The sequence below is a fragment of the Myotis davidii genome, unplaced genomic scaffold (assembly GCF_000327345.1).
Source record: "Myotis davidii unplaced genomic scaffold, ASM32734v1 scaffold332, whole genome shotgun sequence".
Lineage (NCBI taxonomy): Eukaryota > Metazoa > Chordata > Mammalia > Chiroptera > Vespertilionidae > Myotis > Myotis davidii.
Window position 1 is genome coordinate 6,426,241 of NW_006285779.1, and position 10,304 is coordinate 6,436,544.

Sequence of the window (10,304 nt, forward strand, 5' to 3'; positions counted from 1 at the left end):
CCCCAGGACCCCAAAAGGGGCTCCTAGGGGTCCTTGGCCACACTCTGAGAACTCCTGTATTCGGTATTAGAAGTTGGAAGGAAACCGTAGCTATTTAGGTAGAGAAGTCTTATTTACATGTTAACTCTCACAAAAGAGAGGGGGGATTCCTCCAAATATGGGACTGAAAGAAGATGGGATCCAAATAGAATAGAGTGAAGAGATTAGCCTATATTTCTTTTCCTAGCCACTGCCTTCAACTCCACCTGCCTCACCCATTAGAACTTGTGGCCTGGGACAGCTCCCTGTAACAGATGGTAGATACTTAAAATCTCAAGAACTACATTTATATATGATAATCAAAGTTGACTGCCTCTTAACATTTTAGTAAAAAAAAAATGATTCTATTTAAGGTCTTTATTCTTTATTTGGCTATCAGTGTGGTTCTCAACAAAAGGTAAGGGCATCAGAATTTCTTTTTTATTATTACTTTTTTATTTTTTAAAAATGTTTTTATTGATTTCGGTGAGGAAGAGAGAGGGAGAAACATCAGTGACGAGAGAGAATCATTGATTGGCTGCCTCCTGCACACCCCACATGGAATCCAGCCCGCAATGCAGGCAATATGCCCTGACCGGGAATCGAACCTTGACTTTCTGGTTCATAGGTCCACGCTCAACCTCTGAGCCACACCGGTCAGGCTGAATTTCTTGAAGACGTACACTCAATAATATTAACACACTTTTATATTTCAAAAATGGGGAAAAAAAATACTGTGCTGGCCCTGACCAGTGTTCTCAGAGGTTAGAGCATCGGCTGGAGCACCGAAGGGTCAAGGATCCAATTCCTGGTCAAGGGCATGTACGTGGGTTTCGGGTTCACTCCTCGCTCCTGGTAGGAGCACATGCAGGAGGTAAACAGTCAATGTGTCTCTCTCACATCAATGTTTCTCTCTCTTTTTACCTCACCCGCCTTTCCACACTCTCTGAAAAACAATGGAAAAAATATCCTCAGGTGAGGGTTAACAAAAAAAAAAAATTGTACCGTACTGATTTCATGACAAACTCTTGGTGGATAAAGTATTTTTAGAGGTTGAAAATTATGATATAAGGCCAAATTCCTAGAACATGTGAGTGGTATCTGTAAAATTTTGAAGCAAATACCAATTAGGATTATCTATCTAATGAATGTACTATTCTCAATGGTCATGAAAGCATCTTTTCAAAATCATATGACTTTTGCCCTAGCTGATTTGGTTCAGTGGATAGAGTGCAGGCCTGGGCGCCGAAGGGTCCCGGGTTTGATTCCAGTCAAGGGCACATGTCTGGGTTGCGGGCTCGATCCCCACTAGAGTGAGTGCAGGAGGTAGCAGATCAATGATTCTCTCTCATCACTGATGTTTCTATCTCTCCCTCTCCCTTTCTCTCTGAAATCAATAAAAATATATTTTAAACAATCATATGACTTTTGCCTTACTCAATGCTAATGTACCCAAGAAAGCCTAACCCAGAGATCAATGGGCATATAGCTTAAAAACCACTCTAAGCAGGAACCATGCCAAGGGATTTCAGGTGTCATATCTCATTTAATCTTCTCAATAAACTAGTGATCCATGCTATTCTATGATTCTTGGAAATATGAACATCTAGTATTACTAGCCTCACAAAACAGAAAATGCTCAGAAAATACTTTTGTAGGTGACTGAGTATGAGACTTGAAGTGCAAGGATGTAATTGAGGAGGGTAATAGGAGTACTCTCTACCATGACTTCTGACCTAGCATTTTCCATTTTACTGTTCCAGGTCCCTACTTGCTTGCCCTGAGGGAGAAACAATCCTAAATTGAGAAACGGAGTCAGGCCTGTTATCTTAAAAAAAACTGTTGGACTGTCTACTAGCTCCAAATGTAATTGTCACAGAAACTACTGGTCCCCCAATCTCTGTTCCCCCTTCTTCATTGGACACAGGAGCCCTGACTTTTAGCTGGGCAAAATAAAAACTATAGTTCCAGGCACTACTGCAGCTAAGTTCTGGACAATGAGATATAAAGAGGAGTCTGGGGCAATTTCTAAAAAAATGCTTTAAAAGGAGTGAGCATATGATCCCTCTCCCCCTTCTTCTTCCAAGTGGCTAAAAAGCAGATAAGATGTCTGCAGTTTGAATAGCCATCTTGGATCATGAAGTGGAAGCGATATACTAAGGATGGCTGATCAGCTGGATGGAAGTTTGCATCCCTAATAAAGTGAAATGCCATCTTTGAGTGGCCTATAGACTCCTTTTATAAGTTAAATGTACTTTTATTCGAGTCATTTTTTAAAATTTTATTTATTGATTTTAGAGAGAGAACATTAATTTGTTGTTCCACGTATATATGCATTCATTGGTTGCCTCTTCTTTCTTAAAAAATATATATTTCTTAAAAAAAATCATTGATTTCAGAGAGGAGGAGAAAGGGAAATTTAATTGATTGATTTCAGAGAGAAAGGGGGAAAGAGAGACAGAAACATCAATGATGACAGAGAATCATTGATTGGCTGCCTCCTGCATGCCCCACACCAGGGATCAAGCCCACAATCCAGGCATGTGGCCTTGACTGGAATCGAACCTGGGACCCTTCAGTCCACAGGCTGATGCTTTATCCACTGAGCCAAACCAGCTAGGGCTCGAGTCATTATTATTTTAAATTTTCTATGCACACAGTCAAATTTATTCCTAACCAAAATAGTAGCTGAAAAGAGAAATCAGAAATTCAGATGACACTAACTCTGAGGCAGCAGAATAGAGTATTTAGGAGAAAGAACTCTGAAGCCAGTTCGTCAGTGTCTGTATCCTGCCTCCCACTTACTAGCTGTGAAATCTGGGCCAATTACTTATACTGTGTGCCTTAGTATCATTATCTGTGGGGATAATAATAGTACTTACCTATGAGGGTGTGATGTGAATTAAGTGAGTTATTACTTGTAAAGCATTTAAAACAGTACCTGGAATATAATAAGTACTATCTAAGTATTTGTCAAGTAAAATAAACTCATTTAGAGCAGGGCTAAAGATGGTAAGACCAACTACAGTGAGTCTGTGGGCCATTCTGACACACCACAGGATTTAGGAAGTGGTCCTCTGCCCTAAACCACATTCACCTCAGTGGGAGCAGGATGGTTACATTAATAAGTTTTGTCAGGGCACATGTGTTTCAACATCCCCTCTAAGAAAGGACAGTGGTCAGGAAATTAAGGAGACTGAGATCCCACAAATCACCAAGAAATCACACCAGAGTCTGTCATTCTCTGTGGCCCAAATACTGAGATAGTAGTACTTTATCTGCCAGGGAGAACTGAGAGATCATATTATTCCCACCTGTCAGAGTACCTGATCACTTAGCTGATCTGACACACTTCCAACAGAGCTGTAACAGTATTATGACAGAAAAACAAAAACCTTCCTCTGGCTCCTGTATCTAACAAAAATAATCAGTCAACAAGGTAACTAAAAACCACTCATATGTTATCTTAGATGTCATTCAGGCTCTCCAATGAAAAGATGAAAGCATCTTGCTAACATTTAGATCTCAGAACACCTAGCTTTCTTCTAGAAGTGATGGTTCCCCTTTGAGCTTTTCATTTGACTCACTGCTCTCTTATTTGAGGGACTTAGAAATACCTATTAATCTCAAAGCTTTCTCCAACTTAGTCTATGTTAGAGTTGATGGCAGATTTGCTCTCTGGGTCTTGGTGATAATTCAGGGATGATAACACCTGGGAGAATAACTAAATCATTCAATGAAGCTAACCAAGAGTTACAAGTCACAGCACATCCTAGCCCAGCCGTTGGCAAACTACAGCCCGTTTGAAATGAATAAAACTAAAAAAAAAAAGACCGTACCCTTTTACGTAATGATGTTTACTTTGAATTTATATTAGTTCACACAAACACTCCATCCATGCTTTTGTTCCGGCCCTCCGGTCCAGTTTAAGAACCCATTGTGGCCCTCGAGTCAAAAAGTTTGCCCACCCCTGCCCTAGCCACTCAGCACTCCTATCAAACTAGCACCATCCATTTAAAGAGTTCATCCGGGAGAGGTGCGGGGGGAAAAGAGGAGTTTTAACACCCATCTTTCTAACAAGTATAACAATAACATTTTTCCAATAAACCATTCTGGTCCATCTGATAACTTTGGCAAAGAATACTTGGTATTTTTTGACCCACTGATATTCCAATGACACCTCTGCAGTTCTCAAAAGAATAAAGGTAGGTCACTCTGAAAGACCACCAGACATTCAAACTGCAAACCAGGAAAATCCATCAGATTGCTACTGCCTGCCCTCACTCCAGCTACTTCAAGCTGGACATCTAGAAATCTCAGCTGACTGCTTTCAGAACTCAGAAACTGAGATTAAAATCTGTTCCGATCATTAACCTTTGTTGCTCTTTTGTTTCCACAAAACTGACTCTTATTAAATAACTGTTTGTGTAATAATAGGCCTAACTTTGAGAAGCTACCTGCACCACCGCCTCCTGAAATAAGACAACTGTTTAACTAAACTGACTTATTCCCAAGTCTGAGAGACTGGTTCAAAAGATGATGCAATCTACCAACTCAACTTTCTTTCTTTCTTTCTTTTCTTTTTTTTTTTTTTTTACAGAGAGGAAGGGAGAGGGACAGAGAGTTAGAAACATCGATGAGAGAGAAACATCGATCAGCTGCCTCCCGCACACCCCCTACTGGGGATGTGCCCGCAACCAAGGCACATGCTCTTGACTGGAATCGAACCCAGGACCCCTGAGTCCGCAGACGGATGCTCTATTTGCTGAGCCAAACCGGTCAGAGCCCAACTCAACTTCTTGAGCGTTTCAAAGGCAGGACTAAAGGGGAGCAGATTATACTACCCCAAAATGTGTCACTTTTGCGTGTGGATTGTTTGAGCTGAAGGCAAGCAAGACCTGGCAGTCTCAGGAAAAACGTTTACCTCCCCTTTAACTGCCTAAAAAAACTCAGATAGGGGACCTGGCCTAGAAAGAGAGCTATTACCAGAGAGACTTTTTTTTTCCTGTAGGACTTACCTACATGGCAGGTAAAATACCTGATTAGCAAACACCTGCTCTTCTTAACTTCCCAGTGAATTGCCGTCCTCCCCTTTGAAGCTCCAGCCCATATCCCTCAGCTGAGAGCGCATATAAACCTCAATTGCCTGACTGCCTTTGGATCACATATGTTTATGGGGCTCCCATACCTTAGGAAATCAAATTTGTCTTTCTCATGTTAAAAAAATAAATAAAAATAAAGGTCATCTCTCAGCTGCCCTGATCACTCTATGCCCCATCCCATCCACGTCCTCCTTTATACAAATAAATGCAAGGGACAAAATAAAGGTCAGCAAACACTTGTCCTTCGCTGAAAGAGCTAACTACGATCGTCCTGGGAGAGAAATGAAAGTAAGAAGGCAGCTGACAGCCCCGTGATTCTAAATCTCCATTCTAAGTTTGAGGAACCATAAACATTGTTGAACAATTTCCCAAAAGAAGTGAGCAATACCCAGACAGATGGAAACTGCTGATTCCACCCACTCTGTCACCAGCGTCTGCCAATAGGAGGCCTGGGGAGGCGGCAGGAGACATCCCCACAGCACAGAGGCTGGACCTGCACCCTCAGAGCCCCTCCCTGATGGGGCGTCAACTAACAACGGGTTTGGTCCCAAAAGAGGGAAAGACGGGCCCAGACCTCAACCTGCAAATCTGTAGGTGAATGCCCGAATGCACTTTACCGAACCTCCTAGGAAGCAGCATCTCCCCGCGCCTCTCCGTCCAAAGCAGATCGCCCAACCGCACAGCTGGGCCCTCCGCCTGTATCTGGTCTATTTCCTCTTTTCCGCTCACTCCTCCCCCACCAAACAGGTTCTGATTTATTTCTTCATTCCGCAGAGCTTCTCCACCTCCAGTCCCCGTGGCACTCCAAAACCCTGCCGAGGGGCTCCGCACTGGAAAGTTTCTCCCTCTGCGACCTTTCAATACAAATAAACTTATAAGTATTTGAAGATCTTAAAGTGTGTCTAACCAATTCTTTAAAATCACCTAATATTTAGTAACTCAATAACTTATTTGATGATGGGTGATGATAAAGACAAAGAAAAAATGTTGAAAAACAACCATAAGACAGATTGAACATAAATTATTTACAATTGATGATAAATATTTTGAAAGGTAAATTAAAATGTACCCAACTACTTAGAATATTATTCAGCTTTTAAAATTATAGTCATAGTGGTAAATTGCATTGATAAGTACATGTGATCATGTGAAAAAAGTTTAATATTCTGCTTGTGCATATAAAATATGACGGACCCGGCGCGTAGCTCACAGCTGAACCCCGGGCCGGGGCCAATCCACAACACCCCCAACCTCCGCCCGGCCAACCAGGTCGCGGTGCCTCTCTGGCCCCGCCCCCACCTCCTGTTTACTTGGTGACGAGTAGGCACAACCCCCTCGCGCGCGACAGTAGCCAATCAGAATCAGCGCCTACGCAATCGCGCTCCGCAGAGTTTGCTCATCACCTCTCTGATGACTGCGCATGCTCCAGGAGCAGACCTCGTGTCAGACACGCCCTCCGCTCTTAGCTTCTAATTGCTGACCCATCTTCGGGAGTTTTCAATAAAGTAACCTACCTAAGCAGACACTAGTCATTGAGCGCACTGTGAACCCACTGTAAGACTGGAAAAATCTAATTTTTGCCCTAGACGCCTTGGCTCAGTGGATAGAGCATGGGCCCAAAGACTGAAGGCTCCTGTGTTTGATTCCGGTCAAGGGCATGTACCTTGGTTGCAGGCTCAATCCCAGTTGGCTGCATTCGGGAGGCATCCAATCAATGTGTCTCTCTAATATCCATGTTTCTATCTATGTCTCTCCCCTTCCCTTCCACTCTCTCTAAAAATCAATGGGAAAATATCCTCAGGTGAGGATTTACCAGAAGAAAAGAAAAATCTAATCTTTGTATCTGCAGTCATTCAATCATGCACTCAGTCATTAAATATTTATTGAGGACCTACTATGTTCTAGGTCAGTGATGGCAAACCTTTTGAGCTCGGCGTGTCAGCATTTTGAAAAACCCTAACACCGGAATCGAACCTGGGACCCCTCAGTCCGTAGTCCGACGCTCTATCCACTGAGCCAAACCGGTTTCGGCAAGATTTATATTTTTGATATTTATTTTATTTATTTAAATGCCATTTAACAAAGAAAAATCAACCAAAAAAATGAGTTTGCGTGTCAGAGGTGACATAGGTGTCATAGGTTCGCCATCACTGTTCTAGGTGCTGTAGAGATAGTTGTGAAGCAAAGAAACAAAAATCCCTTCTCTACCTAAATAGAAAGGTTTCTGAAAAATCTCAGTCCTCACGCAGTTTACACAGTACCTGCCACAAAGCTCAATGTTTATTTGTTAATTGAGGAAAGATATGGTCCCATAAACTAAAAAAAAAATCAAAGTAAGGGTGTTTTATTTATCACAGTAAAATCTCAGTATCTAGACACAGTAGGTGCTCAGTACATTTTTATCAGTGGTAAAGAGAAGAATGTTATAGTCCTTAACCTCAAGCTGAAGACATACAACTCTCTGAGAGAGTAGGAGAAAAAGAGCCAACAATCAGAGATAGCATCCATCATCCAGATCTCCTGACATCTGACTGATAACTACCTTGGACCACTCCCAGGGCTAAGAATGCAGAACCAATTATTCTGAAGAATGCACTTCACTATAAGAACTCTTAACTTTTCTTGCTTCTTTGGAACACTTCTGGGTTTTTGCCTGGTTGTGTTTCTGGTTTGCAAACCCTAAGACCCTTGAGTAAATCTTTGTCATTTATTTCTAGCCAAAGCCTGCAGACTCCTTTTAAGTTCATTCAACAATTCTTTCTTGAATCAAATTGTTGCCACAGGTAACCAGAAGTACTGAATTGTTTAATTATATGATGGGGTGTCTTAAACTTTTATTTTGCCAAGTAAACTATTCTAGCAAAGCCCCATACAGATGGTTCCATTACACCTTTCAGTTACAAGATGTGTTTCCCTTTCCTACCCAAACATCAAATAATTAAGTACCACTTGTCTCTTGTATCCTGGGGGCCCTAGCCACAGAGATGATTTCCTATATTATTCATCTTATTTAGCTCTTAAGCTTCAAGTTATGGTTAAGGAAAGCAATATTTGGAGTTTTCCCTTTAATTCTGAGGTTTTTATTCCTATGGAAAACTCTCAGGATTTCTTTCTCTTAGAACTTGACTTTCCTTTTACTGAAAAGAGTGTCAATACATTGACACGATGAAGAGCTAGCACTTACCAACCGGTAAGCAAGTGCCTGATATTATTTTAAGTGCATCACATGGATTAAATTATGTAGCAAGCATTACAGCCTCTGTGATGTTGGAAGCTGAGTAAAGTAACTTGTCCATGGTCATGAAGCTGATAAATGGCAGAACTGGATCCAAAACTAGGCTGACTAGCTCCATGCTTTTAACACTACTAGTATATTGCTTCTTATCAAATACCTCTATGAAATTTTTCTTATATTTACCCTCTTTCTTTCCATCTCCACTGATGCCACATTCCAGTATGTCTTAGCTACATTCTTACAATGGCTTCTGAGTATGTTTCTCTGCTTCCAATTTCTCTCTGATCATCTCTGGGTATCACTGCCAGATTAATTTTATTATAACACTGGTTTCATTGTGTCACTGTTTTAAGAAACTGCATTTTTTATTGTGGTAAAATATACCTAATATTTATCACTTTAACCATTCATAAATGTACAATTCAGTAACATTAAATATATTCAGAATGTGGTGTAACCATCACCACTATCTCTACCAAAAACATTTTTATCATCCCAACAAAAACTCTGTACCCATTAACCAATAGCTTCTTCTTCCTCTAACTTCTGGTAACCTCTAGTCTACATTCTGTATCTATGAATTTGCCTATTTAAGAAACTACATTTTGCAAACCGTATCTCCTCCTTAATTTTTCAGGACTCTCCATAAATTGACCACAATCTATTTAACCTTATTTCTTCATGTTTTTTTTAACACATATTCTCCAATGTAATAAGATCTATTTTCTTGACACTCCATTCTCTCAACTACTGTAATTATATCTGTAGTCATTACCACAGTTAGCATGTTTAACATGAGTATTGGACCGGGATTGAATCTTACAGGTCTGCTAGTCCAATCTCATTTTATAGGCTCTTAGAGAGTTTCATAGCTTGCTTGAAGCCACACACTGTTGGTGGCAGAAATGGAATTTAGATTCAGAATTCAGGTATTTTTTTAAAAAAATTTAAACTACCATTTATGGGGCATTTACAATGTCTCAGACACAGTATTGAGCTTTTGACATTGTATTCTCAAAAACCCTTTATCATCATCATTATTATAATTTTCCGTCCTACAGATGAGGAAAAGTCCCAACTCAGAGAGGCAATCTGTTTACTCTCTTCATGAGTTTGCCTTCTCTTAATAATTAAATATAGTCGTGGATTTTCCCACGTGCATGAATCTTTTCTTCGCCACACATAGCAGTAAGTCCCCTGAGAGCAGTGATCGAGTCTTTTCCAGCCTGGCAGCACCCTAGCTGCTAGGGCCTAGCATCATGTTGCATTCCAAGTAAATAAACAGAGACAAACCCAGTGATGTGCGTGGTATTTGGGCTGATTTGCTTCCATCTTGGCATATTTTAAACACAAAGGATCTGGGTAATGACAACGACAACACACATCCCTACAAGGAATGCAAACGTGTCTTGATATCACAGTGTCTGGCGCAGGGTTGCACTAATTAAACTACAGTTTGCCCGCTCTAGAGCCTTACAATTTACAAAGCTGCACCTCAAAGCCGTGTGGAGGGTTCTGCCGGGAGACTCCTCGGCGGGGCCATTGACAGCTGCGGAGATCGGAGCAGGACCCGCGCCGCTCCAGTTGCATCTGACGCAGGTTTGGTTTGGTTCGGTTTGGTTTGGTTCGGTTCGGTTCGGTTTAGTGTTGACATTTCGGCTAGGCTGCCCCGGGATGGGCGAGACCTGAGTTCTCTTTCAGTCGGGATTGCCGAGGTGGAATTTAGGGTCAGCCCCGTCCCTCTTTCGGATAGTCGACACTTCGCCCCGCAAAAAGATGGCGCCGAGTCCTGCCTGAGCCAATAGGGAGTGGCGTTGCTCCCGGTTGCCTAGGTAACAGCCAATGGGCAGCGGGTATTCTGGCCAGTGCGGCTGCCGGGGATGGCGGCGTCAGCAGGGGCAGGCGCTGGTGGAGGTGGCGGAGAGGCAGGTGGCAGGGGCGAGCCTGGG

At 41.9% G+C, this 10,304-nt stretch overlaps 2 protein-coding genes across 2 annotated transcripts in view; one reads left to right on the top strand and one right to left on the bottom strand.

The window, feature by feature from the left end:
• The window catches only part of PI4K2A (phosphatidylinositol 4-kinase type 2 alpha), a 34,577-nt gene extending 24,623 nt beyond the window's left edge, over positions 1-9,954 (bottom strand). The window contains exon 1 of the mRNA XM_006756593.2: positions 9,850-9,954. Within this exon, the coding sequence (XP_006756656.1) occupies positions 9,850-9,945 (96 nt within the window). The 5' untranslated portion in view covers positions 9,946-9,954. The remainder of the gene's footprint in view (positions 1-9,849) is intronic.
• Positions 9,931-10,304, top strand: part of MORN4 (MORN repeat containing 4) — an 11,935-nt gene continuing 11,561 nt past the window's right edge. Inside the window, exon 1 of the mRNA XM_006756591.2 lies at positions 9,931-9,954. The gene's annotated coding sequence lies outside the window, so the exon portion shown is untranslated. The remainder of the gene's footprint in view (positions 9,955-10,304) is intronic.